Source organism: Heterocephalus glaber, unplaced genomic scaffold (genome assembly GCF_053883595.1).
Source record: "Heterocephalus glaber isolate CG9 unplaced genomic scaffold, H.glaber_assembly_v1.0 deba00001547, whole genome shotgun sequence".
Classification (NCBI taxonomy): domain Eukaryota; kingdom Metazoa; phylum Chordata; class Mammalia; order Rodentia; family Bathyergidae; genus Heterocephalus; species Heterocephalus glaber.
The window spans coordinates 16,705,236-16,724,570 of record NW_028258340.1 but is presented as its reverse complement, the minus strand read 5'-3'; the positions used below and the strand labels follow the sequence as shown (position 1 = coordinate 16,724,570).

Sequence of the window (19,335 nt, the reverse complement as noted above, 5' to 3'; positions counted from 1 at the left end):
AACTCTGTTAGATCCACTATAAATAGATTTGATAGCTTACAATATTTCGCAGTTTTCAAGTCATTATAAGCTGATTTATATGATGAAAAGAAGGAAAATTTAGAATAAAGAAATCCATTTAGAACTCTATGATAGAGCAACAAAAATATCCCTGAACTTCAAATAGTTTTCAAACTATAAAACTAAGAGCAGACTTTCATTGATTAATTAATATTATCTCATACACATTTTACATGGATATATGCAAAAAAGAGAAAAGGAGGGAGAAAGAGCAAGAAAATAAGAATTTCTGAAACTCTGATTATACCTAATGTATACAAACAATTGTTCATAATGCTAAGAAAAGTGCACCGCAGTATTTGCAGTGTCATATGCACTCACTCACCTTTGCACCCAATTCATTATAATGCAATTTCAAAGCTGTTACTCTTTCATCAAGCTCTTTGGGGTTTTCTGTCTGCTTTTTCTGTACAATTTGACGCCCAGTTTTTATCACCATTTCCACTTCAGACTTCACTTCACTCAGACTTTTATACAGATTCTAAGTTAAAATATAAAACAAAACATATTAAATTATAATATGCAATAGTGTTAAATTAATTAATGATATTATTAACAAAAATAAATAAGGTGTTTATCACCTTAATTGCTGTTCCATGCTACCAAGTTTATTGGAGCAGCATTTTGATGCTATTGTCAGTATTGAGTGTTTGCATCTTTTAATGTAATATTTGTCTTTTAATTATACATAGACACACAGACATGTCTAACTTGTATTACATGTATTTAGTTATTTTATCCAAGGTCATAAAAGTCATTTCTAGGTGTTATATGATTTCTATTTTAAGTGTCAGAGTAATATAATTACTAGCCATGAGTTTGGATGAATTCACACATTCTTCAGGTATTTACTGAGTGTCTACCACATACCACATATTATTAGGTCATCGGAGAATCAATCAATGATAGGGAAGTTAGTTATGTTCACTGTTGTCTCACAGAGTTTACATTTCAGTGAGATAAAACAACTAATTTGCCAGATCACAGTTTTAATATATATTATATTCAATATTAGGAAGGGAATAAGTTTACATATTTTAGTTGAGAAAAATGTATTTTCTTAACATGCTGATTAAAACATATTGATATTATTTAAAATTACATGTACATTAGAATCACAAAGGACACATATACTGCTTCAAAGGAGTGGGTAGTTATAACAAAGACTTTTATGACAAGTGTCAAACTTGTAAATGCAGCTATAATAGTTATTATACCTCCAACACCATTGGGGTTCATAAATTTGCTTTGTAGTTATTCTATTGGAAAGATGTGTTTTATATATTCATGTGTACATGTGCATATATAATGGTTTATATTATACACTGCCACTTTTTTTTGTTCAGTATGAAATCTGAACACTAATTACTTATTACTACTTAGAAATAAAGTTTTTAGTAGGTAATTATCTTTTAGAATTAGAAAATCTGGGTTTGTTTTCTCTTTTCAGTTTAAAATAAATGTCCACAGCAAAACATTTTGTAAAGTACGAGGAATTTTCTGATTAATTAAGGTTATAAGTATAATCTATTTCCATCTTAATCCTCTCTTTGATGAATGATGTCAATATTCCTTTATTAATATTATGAGTTCTCTGAGCTTTTCAAATGAATTTTAGTATATTTTATTTATATTTTAGAAAATGTAACAAATATATGAGTATTTGGAAACACTGAAATCATTCATTGTATTGTTGGTAATCAACTGTGTGAATTCTGGATTCAGAGATTTCCAAATGATTTCCTCTTTAAACTTAAAAAACATCTTAGTAATTTATCTTTATGATGAAAGGTCACTGATGGTACTGTTAGTCATTATAGTGATTCCAGTCAATAGGCCAAAATATATTAATAAATGAAATATTCCTTTTGTGTTTAAGTTAGCAAGATTGTTTGTAGTGAACAAAATTTTCTTGAAGGCAAGGTCATCGTTACAATATATATCATAAAGTATTTTAAGAAACAAAATACATAAATGTTGTAAAGCAAAGATGACCTAAAGGAAAGAGTATTTGAATTGGTCCTAACATTTAAATCAGAAGCAGAAACAATGTACCAGTGCCTCTAGCTGTTTCCTTAGTATTAATGCAGATGCAGTTGTTTTCAGTTTACATTTACTGTTAATAAGTTTTATGAGGTAACATTAGATATTTATTCCTAGTAGAGAATGAACAGCTCTCACAGCAAATATTATTCTCTATACTAGTGTAATTGGGTGATTTTTGCTTTCAAATCTTTTTATAAATTTTTAAATTTGTTCCCATGTCTTCCTACATTTACTTGTCTAATATCAGCAAATCACTGTATATCATTATATTCAAAATTGCTTTTTAGGGGGTAAGGATATTTGAACTAATTATGCAACTAAAATGTAGCCTAAATGATCAATAAATGTTATAGCACAAAATAACTTTATATTCTTCACAAATAAATGTACACATTTATCTTACAGTGTTTGCTAAAAGAAAGATTTTTCCCCTGTTTATAATTATGTGACTAAACCGTATCTAAAGGGGTCTGTTTTGTATTTACATTATGGGATAGAGGCATAAACGCCAATTAAAACACAAAGTACTAAATAGATAAACTTCTTCTCTTTGGTTTTAATAACTTTCAGGCTTTTCATTTTCTGTGAATTTATAGCCTTATGGTAGCTTGTACCGGTAGAGTTATAATAGCACTTACATTATTCTAGCAGTTGCTCTCACACTTCAGCTTTAAATGGTCAGAGGATCATCTAACTTGGTGAATTTCTAATAATGTAACAATAGACACTGCTGGATAATCCAAATATCTAGTAAATCTTTACACTACAATTCTGTCTGTATGGTATGGTCTGGTAGCATTTCAGCACTGATGAATGGAAAGATGATAGGATTTGGAATTAAGAGTACCTAGAATAAAATCTTACTTTGTCCCTCAAAGTTGTTTGTCTTTAAAATCTCTCAGGTAACCTTGAGAATTAGAGATTATTTCTATACATCACTTAATTTACATGATAACACCAATTATTTCTGAAATGCTTATTATTATTATCAGAGCTACTACCATGGGTATTTTTTCCAGATTAATATACTTTCTTCAAGATTTTCTTATCAAAGTACCACAAAAATAAACCAAATAGACCCATTTCATATGCCACATAGTCCTTAGCAGAATTATAGATTCAAAAAGGGCATTTTTAGAATAGGCCTTAAATGGCTATTTTAGTAAAAGTTCTTGTCTCTCAGTATAGAATCCAATTTTTTCTTAATCATAAATCTATAGAGTGTAATGAATAAAGTTATCTAAAATAATTTTCTATTCTAAAAGAATGTCTTTAAATATGACCTAAGTCAAGGGGCAGCTGGATATTTGTCATGAAAAATACATACCACACAGTGATTTAACTGTGACTGAACTACTTCCTGTTCAACACTCTTTGTTTCCAATGCAGGCAAGTGCATCTTCACTTTGTCTAAAATCATCTTACTCTCCTCTAGACGCTGCTCAAAATTGGCTGGTTTCTGGAATAATCGAAACTTCAAGGAGACATCTTGCAATTTTTTCTGTAAAGACAATGTAAGGATACATCAGATTAATTTTGGCTTTTTAAAAATATTTAAATATTTTTGTTAATAGATTTTCCTTTATTTCTGACATTAAATAGGAATAAAATAAAAAAAAAACAAAGCAAATCCTTTGCACAATCTTCCTAAACAAAGAACACACACATTTGAGAGAGGAAATCTGATACTAAATAAATCATTATCAATTAACCTATTTTAAATTAAAATGTGCACAGCAAAATTGCCCATAGTGATAGACATCATAGTTTAATTTCATTAGAGACTCAAAACCTAAAGACCAACTATACCTGGAAGACATCTCTGAGAAGGAATCATTCTGTAAGGGTTCTAAATACAAGCAATAAAGATACTCACAATAAGCAATATTGAAGTATCAATCGGAATTAAACCAAAACAGCACCCCCAACCAAAATAGAAATGAAAAGACATCTAAACAAGGTGCAAACCCAGGCTTCCGGCTCACCAAAGGCAAATTCTGGGGGCAAGGAGATGGAAAAAAATCTGATAATTAATTTCAAATAATGTCACAAATCTCAATTTTACTAATCAAGTTGCCTAATATATAAGTATGTTTTAATGTGTGAATAGATCCAACCACCCAGTTTATTCAATAAAACATACCTGTATGACATCAATTTGGGATATAACTCTTTGGGCAGTATCCTTCCCCTGGTTATGTTTCTTCATTTCTTCTAAGCTGATCTCATGACTTGTCAAATCTGATTGGATTTTCTGTTGGTACAACAGCATCACTAGTTAGGGTACTCTGCAAGTTACTGCAAAGGAAAACTCATTTTTCAAGAACACAGAATTTAGAAATTCTCCTAAACCATTACTTCAATATAGCCTCTTTTTAAGTGACAATTATCAAAAATGAAATAATTTATTTCTCCTTTATTGGGATTATTATAAGAAGAAATGATCATTTTGTTTCAATGATGACAAACAGCTTCTCAGATACAATTATCAATATAGAATTTCATTTTATATCTACCATGTAAAATTTATACTGGTTTATCTGTAAAGGTACACTCAAATGTAACCAAAGACAAGATGTTAAATTTATAAATAAGAGGGCTGTGAAGGGACAAGATATAATGAAAAAGTTGCATGCAGATAATGTTCCTCATTGGCACTCTTTACTTGGTCATTCTGTGCCATAGTTTAGTTAATTTCAGGGGAACTACAGATCCAATAAAAATGAAGTTATATGTCTCAACTGTCATTGCCTTTGGTCTGATACTTAGAAGCTTCCTATACATATTGATATTTAAAATTGAAGTAACTAAAATATTTCTGTATTTTTATACTTAATAAGGACATTTTGATCAAGTTTTATTCTATAGAAGGTTTTTAATTTAACTAATGAATTTCTGAAAGAATTATAGTATATATCAAATCCTATACAGGTAGCAAAACTAATTATCTCCTTTCCTGATGTCAGTTTCAGCAAAAATCAACTAGTGTTATCATTATTATTATTATTATTATTATTTTAATTTGTACTAGGGATCAAACTCATGACCTTGTGGTTGCCAGGCAGGTGTGGCACCACTGAGCTACATTCTGGGCCCATGACATTATTTTAATTTAAAGTTCAGTCACTGTCAAATAAATAAATTAGATAAGAAACTACAAACTTGTGCCATGGTTCTGCATATAATTATCATATAAAACAATTTGTGTAATGATATTAATTAAAGCTAATTTGCACCAATTAGAATCAATCTTCATATAAATTATTAGAAAACATCATGAGTTTTGCTGAACAGTTACCAAAAAAATTATAGTCCTGAACCAAAAAAAAAAAAAGAAATATCCCAGGATGGTCAGGGATTTAGCTCAGTGGCACCACACCTGCCTTGCAAGTGCAAGGTCCTGAGTTTGATCCCCGGTACAAAAAATAGAAGGAGAGAAAGAAGGAAGGAAGGAAGGAAGGAAGGAGGGAAGGAAAGGAAGAAAGAAAGAAAGAAAGAAAGAAAGAAAGAAAGAAAGAAAGAAAGAAAGAAAGAAAGAAAGAAAGAAAGGAAGGAAGGAAGGAAGGAAAGATAGATCCCAGGAAATTAGGCTCAGTGGAGGAAGAGTTCCTTTGGACGTAAAGTGTATTTATGACATACTTAATGTTATTTCATAGCATACTACTCCTTATAATTTTAAAGGCAAATTGATTATGAATTATTTAAGAAATTAAAATTATGCCTTTAAATAAATGAGAGGAAAGACTAATGCAAACACGAAGCTTTTTACTATTTTAATATCTTCACTGATTGAATAACTACCTTGCATGAAGGACAGTGATATATATATATATATATATATATATATATACTATTCTTTTTTTATTCATTGAGTTTATTGGTACATTTTAAGTATACAATACAATGACATTCATCATTGGGTATTTGTACTTTTACATGATATATCTTGGTTCTTATTTTTTCCCCATTCCCCTGTCCTCCCTTCAACCCCTCCATCTTCTTCTGGATTCTCATAATCTGGTGGTTAGAACAGCATCTAAGTGCATAATGACATTTACAGAGCAAGAAATACTACAGAAACTACAAATTTTAATGGTAATATGTAGCTGCAGTAACACTTATGCAGCGGAGGTAATAGATGGGGAAGGGATGTTAAAATAGAACTCTGAATAATTAGCAAGCAATGCGCAGGGTAGCAGAGGCTATAGGGGTTTTATGGTCAAGAACTTTCAAATGGGAAATCCTCAACTCCCTCAAAAAGGTGGGCCAGTAACAACCATGTCTGTGCCATACAATTCTGGCCATCAACCAGTCATGGATAACTAGAACACAGGCAATGTATATGGGCAGAAAGATCCATAAGATCCTCTCTCAGAAATGTAGAATTGACAGGCCAAACTCTAGCTATGCTTACAATATGTCATATACACTATGCAACTGTGCTTGTGAAGTTTCTATCATGTGGTGTAATTAAGGAACAGCAAAAATCCATGAGCAGTGAGAGAAGAAAGAAGTAGAAGCACAGAAAGAGAGATAGTAACAAAAATATTAATAGTCTGGTAGACAGTGTTTTCCAAAGATGGCTGCAACAGTAGCTTCCATACCACATTCTCTTCTCACTAATACTCATCAAGAGGTGGGATTTATGTTTCTCTCTTTAAATCTGAGTTGCCCTTTTGATTGCTTTGAGCCATAGAATACAGTGCAAATGAGGCTCTTCCAGGTATAGCAAAAGTCTTTAACTGACTTGACAGCTTCTGTATGTGTCTTTTTGAAACACACACACTTAGGGTGTCTTGTCTGGAATCTATCCAACATAACATAGTCTGAGAAGCAGAAACCACATGGAGAGCCCATAGGTTAATTCTTCAGTGAACAACCACAGGTGATTTGTCCACTAGTATCAGTGAATCATGTGAGTGAGACATCTTGGACATCCAGTCCAGTTGAGCTTTCAGGTTCCTATAGTACCAGTCAACAATTGACTATAAATAGAGAACTTCAGAGAGAACCATCCACTTGAGACTTTTCAAGCTACAAAACCATGGAGAGGCCATGATAAACGGTTGCTACCAAAAGCCAAACCACAGGCATTAGTCCCTTCCTGAGTAAAAACTTTATTGCTGACCATGGATTCCATGAAATATCCCTATATGCTTATGAAAAATTTCCCAACCCTATTTTATTAATATTTGGTACAGTTTACATATACATAATGATCATATTCATCATAGAGAATTTGTACCTGTACATGATATATCTTGATTGCTATTTTTCCCTTTTCCCTCCCCTCCTTTCAACCCCTCTTGCCTTCCTTATTTACAAAGCTTCATTTCCATTTTATCCTTCTTTCCTCATTTTTTCCCCTCCTTCCTTTCCTTCTCCCTCCTCCTGAGTTCTCCTTTTGGTTTTGTTTTTTCCTTAGTTAATTCAAGTTCTACATTTGTGTAACAGTTCTAAATAATATGTTGAATAAATAAGGCAATAGAGTTTCTTAAAAAAATGTTTACGGGAAAGAAATGTGTGGTGACAAGACACAGAACAGTATGAAGAATTTGGCGGAATCATAATGGGAAATATAAATATAAATCAATATTTAAAAATTAAATAATGCCCTTAATGAATGAGGTCCTGTATTTTAAAATTGAAGAACTTTTAAAATATGAGACTATTAGGACTGGTAAATGGTTTTAGCCAAGTTGTAGGATAAAAAAATGAACATACGAAAAATCAGAAGCATTCTTATACACCACTGACAAACTTGCTGAGGAAGAAACCATGAAAGAAATCTTTGTAATAATAGTTACAAAATAATATAATTACTAATAAATTTAACCAACAAAGTGAAAGACCTTTACAATGAAGATTATGTAACACTAATGAAAGAAATTGAAGAAGACACAAAAAGTGGAAAGATCTCCCATATTTATGGATTGCAAGAATGTTAAAATGTAGATAGTAACCAAAGAAATTTACATACTCAATGCAATCCTCATCAAAATACCAATGATTTACTCCATATAATTAGAAAAAAATCCTAAAATTTGCACAGAAACACAATAAACTTCAAATACCCAAAGCATTTTTAAGCAAAAAGAACAAAGCTGAAGGCATCACAATATCTGATTTTAAGACACACTATATAGAGCCATAGCAACCAATCTACAGTGAAGTGATTCTCAACAAAGGTGTCAAAAACGTATATTGAAGAAAGAGTAGTCACTTCTGTAAACTGTCCTGGGAAAACTGAATATCCACATGCAGAACACAGAAACTTGACTCTTATCTCTCACCCAATACAAAAATCAACTGAGAAATGGAAGAAAGACCTCAGTGTAAGAAATGAAACTACCAGAAGTAAAAATACAGGAACTATTTCAAGACATTGCTATAACATTAATTTTTTTGGTATGATCCCAAAAGCATAGAAACAAAATAAAAGACAGACCAATAGGATTAAATCAAACTAAAAAGTTTCTGCAGAGCAACGGAGACAATAAACAGAATGAGAAAATAACCTACAGAATGGGAGAAAACATCTGTCAACTATTCATCCGATATAGGATCAATATCCAGAATAAAAAAGAAACTAAGAAAACAAATCCGATTAAAATGGGAAAATGATTTGAATAGTCATTTCTAGAAAGGAGAAATGAAATTGGCTCATAAACATATGATATCATATTCAACATTATTAGCCATCTGGGAAATGAAAATCATACCTCCTATAAGACACTGTCTCATACCAGTTAGGTTGATTATTATCAAAAAACAAAACAAAAAATACCAAATGTTGGCAAGAATATAGAGAAAAAGTAATTCTCTTACACTGATGGTACAAATATAAACTAGTATAGCCATTATGGGGAACACTATGGGCATTCCTCAGAAAACTAAAAGTGGATCTACCATTTGATCCACCTATTCTACCTCTGAGGATGTAGCCAAATAAAATGAAAACAGAATACCTAAGAGATATATTCAGAACCATTTTTATTGTGGCACTATTCACAAAAGCTAATATGTAAAATAAAACTAGGTATCCACCAGCAGGTGAGCAAAAAAAAGATATGGTAGATAAACACAATGGAGTGTATTATTCAGCCATAAAGAAGAACAAAATCCTGTTATTTGCAGCCAAATGGATGGAACTGAAAGGAACCATAAGCAGAAGGACAAGCACTCCATATTTTCTTCCATATGTGGAAGCTAAATAATTTTTACCTGAATGTAAAATACTAATTGCTACAGCTTGGGAAGGGTAGAGGGTTAGGGAGCAGAGGAGACACAAAGAAGGGTTGGAGTTGATCAATGAATACCACATGTCTGTTTTGAAATATTACATTGAATTAATATGTACAACTAATACATAACTATCAAAAATAATTTAAAAACAGTAAAACATTAGAATTTCAGATAGTAATTTTACTGCTAATATTTAGAGCAATTGAGGGAATTTATAGTCAGAAAATATTAATATAAATCAGTAATACTTTGAAATATGCTTAAATTTTATTAATCCTGATGGATTATGTGTGTATGTGTATGGAAAAAGAGGAGAGGGTAGCAGTATACTTTTGTATAATATGTATTTATTTTGTGTTTTCAAACATTAACAGGAAGTAGGAAAGGAGAGAAGGAGAGAAACATGGTGAATACAGAAATTTGAGGGACATGGAGAAAAAAACTCTAAAGTGTAGAAGGAGCTGTCTTCTATATACAAAGTGGGGGGGAACTGGAAAGAAAGAATGTCACTTAAATCAAGTGATATGAGAATTTTAAGAATGAGAAATATACCAAAAATGTCAGTTTTGAGATAGGTCAAATTAGATAAGTGGTACCAAAGGTACATTAGTTCACCAATGAGTACTATATTTAGGACAGAATCTGGGGATAAAGACAGAAGAAATAAGATTTTAAAGGACTGAAGGATTAAGAAGCATTCTAAAAAGTAATTTAAATAATTTTGAAGACTTTGGACTTTACACATAAGGAAATTCGGGTCAATCAGACTTAAATAAGTTTTGAGCCTACGTGAAAGTAGCCAAAGTATAAAACCATTTTAAAATGTAAAAAAGTAAACTATTAGATAAATCTCATGGAAAAGAAGATAAATGGAATAAACAACAAAGGTCATAACAATTGCAAAATATAGAAAGGAAGAGAGGCAGCTCTTTTTTCAGGAACCAAATTGAAGCCATAAGATTATTTTGGATCTGAAAAGGCAAGAAGTTGAATATTTCTAACTTGATGCTGTTGGGTGATGGGACAGTAACAAGACGTCAGGATGCAAATCTCAGGCTTTGATTTGTCACCTTACACAAAGCACTGAACCAGTCTGAGCCCCAATTTCCGCATCTCTGAGAATGATAATAAGAAACCAACAATGAGGCTTTATCATAATCTGGAGTGAGTATATTGAGTCGTTTCTTATAAATTATGAACATAAAAGATTAGATGTGATGGCATATGCAAAATTAGTTGTCTAGCTTATTTGCACATATTCTACTCATAAACTATCAGTGATGTTACATATTTCCCTATAAGAATGAGTTGTTTGCTATCTGTTGACAGTAAGAGTGGAGCGGGTACAGTAAGAGTTTAAAGAAACTCGACCCGAGTTAAGCAGCCCCTGTGGAGATTGGGAAAGAAAACTGATGAGAGAAATAAAAAGATGTTGAGAGAAAGAGAGCTCAAATTACACATCCTTAATAGTCTTTGTCTGTACATTTTAAAAATATTTTCATCGTCTCAGCAACCAAACGATAGTAGAGGAGAAAAACAAATACACATTTAGTCCTTTAGCTTTTTATACAAGAAGAGCACAGAAAGTAATCACCACAAAAGATGTTTTATGAACTATGTATCAATAATCAACTTAACATATGCAATTATCATCTTTGCTTACATTTATAGCTAAATGGATGCACATTGAGGCGATACTCTTAAATAAAATAAATAGGACACACGTGTGTAAATACCAAACCGTTTCTCTCGTGTGAGAAACTGAGAGTGTAATTAAGGATACACACGGATGAAATGGCCTAGTAACATATTTCTCTGATTGTGTTTCCATCGGGTGTCATATGACTGTATCAAAGTTTAAATTAAGGAGAAGCTTGGCTTATGTGGACTCTGCTAGCTAACTGGGGGTTTTTTCCAGACCACTATTTGTTCAGTGTTGGTTTGGGGGAATCTTTCTGAAACAAATCACATCCTCTGGTGTCTTGTTGGTGCTTGAGATTTTTTTAAAATTATATGGAAAAATGTTTAAGTGCTTTTCAGTTTTGTTTTGGTTGAGTTCTACAGTATTTGAATATTATTATAGTTTTTTTTCCTTGCATTGTTCTTCTTTGAATGGTTTTAATTTTTGTATATGTGTGTTTGATAACAAAGTTATTTTAAAAATTAAAAAATGTATAATAGATAATGAGAAATAGAAAGAAAAGGGTAAAGGGGAAGGGGAAGTGTGGGAGGGGTAGGGAAAAGGAAAGAAGGCAATGGAATTAATATGAGAAAATGAAAAACTGGAAACAAAGTCTTTGCAAATAGGGAGGGCAGGGGAATGGGGAAAAAATAAGAACCAAGATACATCATGTAAAGGTACAAGATCCCAATGATGAATGTCATCATATTGTATACCTAAATTGTACCAATAAACTTAGTGAATAAAAAAATGAAGGTATAAATGTTGCCATGACAAAGGAAACATAGAAAGCATTAAAATCATGCCCCTTAAAAATTATATTCCTTTTTAAATCACAATTTAAAAATACAAGTACTTTCCAGATAGACATTTGTAACAAAATAGAAAGTTAATATTTGTATATTGAGAGCATTTAGATAGTCAATTCGATTAACAAGTTCTTTAGGATGTACTATGCAGTTTCACATAGTTTCACAATACCATATTACACTTACAGACTTAAGACTTATCGTTCTAAGTCCATAATATGGAAAAATATACATTTCTTTATTGTACTTTCTGCGAAGACTGTTGCTTATGATTATTTCCCACATAATTAAATGTTAAAATAAAATAAAATTACTCCAAATTGGCAAGTAATCAGTTATATACAGTAACATACAGGGGAAACGTAGCATTAGAATAGCTTTAAAATTAACTGCACTGGTTTTACCATGCTATATACTTTGAAGAGCAAAAAGTAAAAAAATATTTCTGCTATAGCAGTATGGGGTTTAACATTAAAATTCAAATCTGACTGATTCCTCATTTCCTTTTTCTTTGGTGAAATTGTGTAATTTTCACATATATTCTAAAAGGATTCCCTATGTGGGTTTATACTGTCTAATTCATAAATCAGTGAAGAAAGCTGTAATTTAAGCTGTTCCAAGTTGTTTAGCCATCAAGTGTGCATATTTACACTATAAAAGTCTCTTTTATTCCCTAATGAAATCATAAACTAAATCTGATAGATCAATATCTGCATTTAGGTATTTATTTCTTAAGCCATTGATTTTGATAGTATGGAATGTTTATATTTGAATATGACAAAATACACTTAAAGTGAATTAAAGTTTTAGCTTTGTTAATAAACATAAGAAGACTTCAACTATAAATTCTTTCAAAGTGCAGCTAATGTGATTGGCTTAAATTAATAGCTTCCTTTATAAAAAAAGATTTTTCTGTCCTACAAGGCACAGAAATATCCCAAAAAGAGCCAAAGCAATCAAGTCAGAATCTGAGTAGACTCAGTCATCCCTCACCTGTGATTATGTCAAGATTCGATGGGAGGGAGTCCAAATAATAAGCTACTGGTGACTTTCTCTCCTACTCTAATTTTCACCTCATTCTCATGATTGCTTTGGTTGCTTTTGGGGTACTTGAATTTTTGCTACCAGATTGGCACTAAAATTTAAACTCTTTGCTTCAGTATATTGTCCTGGAAAATTAAGGGACAACCAGTCAAATTCATGCCATGTGTTTCTTTGCAGTTACACAATTTTGGGTTTTCATTTTTTTTTTCTTTGAGACATGCTCTCACTATATAGGTAGGGTTCAGGCTGTCCCGAAACTCATTATGTAGGCTAGGCTGGCCTCTTACTCATGGTAGCGATCCTCTTGCCTCAGCCTCCTGAGTGCTGGGATTACAGACATGCATCACCACGTCCAGCTGGTGTCTTTACTCTTTTTTTTTTTTTTGGTATGTGTTTTTTTAAAAAAAAAATATTATTACTTAAATTCTTTTATTGGTACATTTTAGGTATGCAATACATTTACATTTCTCTTTGGGAACTTGTACATTTACATGATGCATCTTGGTTCTTATTTTTTCCCCATTCCTAGCCCTCCCTTCACCCCCTCCACCCTTCCCTATTTACAAAGACTTTTTTTCCATTTTTTCCATTTCTCATCATTTTTTCTTTCCTTTCTTTCTTTCCCCTGCCCCTCCCACTACCCCTACCCCTTTGGACCTTTTCTTCCTATTTTGCATTATCAATTATTCATTCTAATCATTGGTACATTTTAGGTATACAATATAATGACATTCATCATTGGAAATTTGCACCTTTACATAGTCTCTCTTGGTTCTTATTATTCATCCTTGCCCAGCCCTCCCTTCAACCCCTCCATCCCTTCCTATTTACAAAGATTTTGTTTCCATTTTTCCATTTTCTCATATTAATTCTATTCCTTTCTTTCCTTTCCCCTACCCCTCCCACTTCCTTCCCCTTTGCTCTTTTTCTTCCTATTTCACATTATTTATTATACTTTTTAGTCCTTATTTACACTTTCAGTTTCTCACACTAGAGAAACTATTCGGTATTTATACATGTGTGTCCTATTATAACTAGACCTGTATCTCTCGCCATGCACTAAACTAAAATTGAAATGGATTAGAGATCTAAATATTAAAATAGAAATACTGAACTGGCTGGAACAGAGGTTAGGTAGAACTCTTGAAAACATTGGTGTATGAAAAGATTTTACCAACAGAACCTCAGTTGCCTGTGAACTAGCACAAACAATCAACAAGTGGTGTCTTTATTCTTAAACTTGTTATGAGGAAATCCTCATATGATTTTGCATTTTTAATCCCAGCATTTTAAAAACAGTTAAGATTCTGGTTTTTATAAGATATTTCTCAATATAGGAGTATTTGGTCATTTTCTTTTTCTGTCTATATAAACAATGTGCCATTATAATTTTGTTCTTCAATAACAATCTCTCTGTAAATGAGCTGGCACTGGGGTGGCTGATCTTGTGATCATATCATTTAAGATTGTGATTTCCTTAAGTGCTATTGTTTGAAATAAAATACTCACAAGTCAACCTATGCTCTGAAATACTTGCCACGTGTAGTTTTATTGTCTCAATGGTTTTTACTTCTGTAAACTCATGTTACTAAATAAAAAAGCAAAATAATTTTCAATCCAACTCAGGATCAGAAAGCCCTACTTTCTAATTATGCCAGATGACTAATCAATGTACATAAGTAGGAAGCTTTTTTCTGCCCCATAGTTGTAAATGCAAATATACATGAAACGAAGTATCTTGATCTACATCTACTTTTATAAATATATAATAAGAGTATATCTACTGGAGATTATACACATGGGGTAAATTTGCTTAATGTTGGGAAGTTTTTATACCTGAGAATCTCAAATAATCTTCAAAAAGAAAAAAGCAACTCTATTAATAGATTTAAATTTAGGAGCAAAACTGTCAGTACACCACATGGTGGAGTCAGATACTCACAAATCTGTGTGAACCATATTTGACAAAAAATGCAAGTATATATTTAAAACAGTACTAAATATGGTAATACCATTCATTTTGTTCTGCTTCTCGGTGATAAATTAAAATAAGTATGTACTTTATGGAAATGGAAAGCAAAAACCAGTAACCTTTAATTAGTGATGAACTTTTACCCACATTTAAAGAAGTGCACTTGTTTTTATTAATATAAAGCATTAAAAGTTGTCCCTATGTGCACACACACACATACTTTTAAAAATGTCATTTTGATGGTATTTTAAGTGAGTCTTGTTTATGCCACAGTGATTAAGTTCTTTATTTCACAGACAACTTCTTTACTCTCTTATTTCTTTCTATAGGAGTTCAAAATGAGCTTTAAGAAATTCAATCCTTGAAGTAAATCTGAGGACTTGATAACTATTCCAAAAAACAATTCATATGCTGTCATTTTAAAATATTTGGACAAGAAGAATGCTGCAATAACTGTCAGGTGGCTTGGATTTCCCAGTATGATATATTAGCATGGGGGATTCAATGTCAGGAAGCACAGTAACTTGAAAATAAAAGTGAAACCAGAAGTACACAGAAAACAGATGTGAGAATGCTAGTATTCAAAAATCTCTTCCTTGATTCAGATTTGAAATGTTTTAATTTACCTGTAAGCTGTTATTTGCAAGTACATTTTTACTTATATTTTTAGAATACCAAGTAAGCATATGTTGAAAGCTAACATATAGAATTCTTGTTCATAGCAACCTGTTTGTATATAAATAAAAGAACACACAGAATCCTAAACTTTTTGAAGAGTTCCCATTTTTCTTCTAAGCCACAAATAGCTTTAGTCTATCTCAAATTTTCTACTTTTAGTTTCATTCCACAAGAGTCAAAATCATCTCTTTGTGCATGTTAAAGTACAAATGTATAATTTTAAAGTTCAGGATTTGCATTTGCAAAATTCTTTAACCCTGGAACAAGAAAATATCACTACATTTTAAAAAGTAGAATTACTATTCTGTAGTCATGCCGTTCTTCTCTTTTCAATAACAATTTCTTATCCCTATCCAGGATTTTATTAAGACCTGACTATAAAAATGTGTAAGTAAGTCAAATTGAGAGAGTCTTACAAATATTTAATGCTATAGAACTTGACTAGACTTAGGTAACTTTTTAAAAATGCACATTCTGGAGAAGCTAAGATCCAGGACTGTGCTTTCTACGATCTTCCACTTTGATTACCCTATTTACATTTTCTACCCTGGGGAAAACTATGATGAGCATTTTATCATCAGGGATCCCCCAATGTCCCTTTCTTCATCCTCCACTGCAATGGTGTTCACTCCATTAGGAACCCTTCTGTGCTGGACCCCCTTCTACCATTCCTCACATTTGCTGGGACTTTCTTGGTCAAACATACAAAATATGGCAAATTAATTCATGCTATTTTGTACACAGATACTCTGAGCACCAATTTAACTGTGAATCAATGCACTGTACTTGCATTGTAACATGATCTACAAATCCAATATTTTACCCTAAAACTGATTTTAAAGTGAAAATCATCAGGCATCTCCACCAATTAATGAGGGGAATGCCTCTGGGCTTTTTTAGATTGCCTTCTGATGTCTCTGGCATCTTTGCACATAGGTTTCATTTATACTCAGCTACTGGGTTCATAATAATGCACATAAGAGACCACAGTAGCCATTTTACCTTACCATCAAATAATTTGAAAGACTTCTCATAAATAATACTTGGAATACTTTAAATATATTTAAATGCTTTTAAAAATAGAAGTCTAGCAGTTTAAAAATATTTCCCAAGGTAAAAGTAAATTTGTATATGACCTAAATTTATAAATTATGTCAATTTAGGTTTGTTTCCATTACAATTTTAATTCTTCTATAAAATCCGGTTAAACATTTCACAATTTGGATTGACTGTGTGTCAGAGCATGAGTGTGTTCAAGTGGGTATATTCAGCATGATCAGAAGTAATAAGATGCAGATTTATCTCTCTAGTTTTTGTCATTAATTACTTATAATGCATTAATGTTGAACCAGAGATCATATGACTCATAATTCTATTCTAAAAGTATGAGCTGATAACAAAAAGATTAAGACCAATTTTAATAGTACCATAAAATATTTCCTTTACCATTTACACTCTGATAGTTTCTCTGAGCTTTAGTATAGTTTGAAAACATCAATAAGCAGATTTCAGTGTCCCTGTTTATTAAATTTCCCTTTACATCTTAGAATAATAATCTAGACCTTGTTTCCCACTTACATCCAAAGAGTAAAATCAGTTAATCAAAACTGGGCCAGGGAAAACAACCCACTGTACAAACAGTTAAATAAACTTTAAGCTACATACTCAGCAACACTCTATTCAGATAATAAAAACAGAAAGTTCATTGTCTGTTAGTTGTACTTGCCTGTGCTTCCTGAGGCATTTGAGCTGCATCCACTTTGTCAGCAATATAAGTTGCCAACTGCTTGTCAATGGATTCAAGGGACTCTTGAATTAAGTGTAAAGATTTTTCAATCTCTTGGGCAGACTGGATACTCTGTTCAAGCAACTTTTGCCTCCTCACGGCCTAAAGAGAAGAAATTAGAATGAATCCGTTAATTGTTTACTCTTGGTAGTTTTTCTGCAATCCTGCTGCAGAGTAAATGAAGATTCTAGGCTCTTCCACAATCACCTTTTTGTAAGACAGATTTCGCAGCTTCCTGCCACTCATTCAGCTCCACGTATAAAAATAAAAAATAATAGGAAAAAGACAATTAGCATACAGAACCAGAGAACAGGGATCTCTGCAGGGAAAAAAAAAAACCCAAAACAAAGCACAGTACCGTGCACATCAAGCAAAGAGGCAGGAAAAAACATTAGCAATATTGTCTCAGTCATTGCAATCTGTCGTTCTCAGGCTGAATGTCGCTCCTGATCTCATTATATAGTTCAAGAGATTTAGTTTACTTAGAATAGGGTCATAGTCATCACAATCCAATTCAAGACAAATAATCCACTTCCACCAGTGAGACACATACACAATCTGTTCAGAATCGGCTCCTTTTCAGAAAGAGAATTTTAGATAACCATCTGGTTAAGGAATTATTTTGAATACTATTTCAACCAGCTTTTCATAGTTGTTTTCCTCCTACTTTCTTTCACAATTTGGATTATGGAAATTATTTGTACAATTGGATTTGTGTTACTGCTGAAGTAGAACAAATAATAAGCAATTCTAATATAGCTGCAATTAATCTTGATTCTTACTATAAGTATGATTAGGATAATTTAACACTTTTCAAGTATAAATAGCATGTTGAACAGATTGCAAAGTCTCCTTTCAAGGATCTGTTCACCTTTAGAAAGGTAGTTTTAAAAGAAAAGAATTGGGCAGGTAATGTATTAGGAATTCATTAAGTCATGTCCATATAAAGTATCTTTTCTTATTATAGGGGTATGGGCCTGATCATCTGGTACAATAAAATCCTCCCCCACCAAAGGCTATGATTGATTTTTAAAATGATCTCTGATTTTATACTATATATAAACTTTTTAATATTATGTAAACAATACATGGGTAAGTGTTGGACCTTAAGCCTCAATATCTTAAGATATTGGAGACATCATTATTTTTCAATGATACCAAATTAGAACATAATGTTGCTCAAATGAAAATAAAGTTAAAGGCAACTGGACCATGGGAAAAGGAGGCTGGAATCTAGTTTCTATGGGTGGGAGGAGTTTTCCCATTGTTTTAACCTGAATCACAAATCTTCATTTCTTCAAGATTTTGTCCTAGGGACCTAGGCTTTCCTTTCTCCTCCTTCCATGCATATCCTTAACTTCAATTACAACTCACATGCTGGTGACTTTCAGCACTTATTCTCAAGTCCAAGTTTCCCCCTGGTTTCCACACCTGGAAGTGTATTTCCTTCCTGGGCATTTCCATTTGGCTGTCCTGCAGCCACCAAAACTTAACATTACCAAATAAAACATTATCTGTAGTCCACTTTTCATCTCTCCAATGTGCTTTTGCTTTTTCTCTGTATTTGTATTTCTATTTTAATGAATAATGAAACAGTAACTTTAATTTGATTTTATTATTTGTCTTTATTAGAAATAAATCTGGGTGTTTCTAATTCCTCTGTCATCTACTTCACCATTTTGCATCTAATGAATCAATCATGAATCCTTTCTTATACCTTTTAAATATATGCTGATTGCATTCTGTTTTTCACTGTTATTACCCTAGTTAAGATAATTACTATATCTTTCCTCAAACATGGTATGTGACTCTTGGCTAATATCTTACTTTGCTAAATCCCACGTGCAAAACAACTATAGTGTGTTCTCTTGAAAGTGAAATCATGACTCTATAGTAATAATCCTGTAATGATGTTTAATTTTTCTTAAAATAAAATCTTTATTCTCTAATAAGATTTAAAAGTTTATGTTATAGTCCTTGCAATCGTTTTGTAGACACTGCTATTGCTATAAAG

At 32.1% G+C, this 19,335-nt stretch overlaps 1 protein-coding gene across 10 annotated transcripts in view; it reads right to left on the bottom strand.

Moving 5' to 3' along the window:
- The window catches only part of Dmd (dystrophin), a 2,486,572-nt gene that overhangs the window by 1,240,477 nt on the left and 1,226,760 nt on the right, over window positions 1-19,335 (bottom strand). For all 10 annotated transcript variants that reach the window (XM_004850043.4, XM_087189971.1, XM_087189973.1 and 7 more), the window contains 4 exons: window positions 17,262-17,423; window positions 4,250-4,360; window positions 3,434-3,607; window positions 386-541 (listed from right to left, as the gene is read on the bottom strand). In XM_004850043.4, the coding sequence (XP_004850100.2) occupies window positions 386-541; window positions 3,434-3,607; window positions 4,250-4,360; window positions 17,262-17,423 (603 nt within the window). The remainder of the gene's footprint in view (window positions 1-385; window positions 542-3,433; window positions 3,608-4,249; window positions 4,361-17,261; window positions 17,424-19,335) is intronic.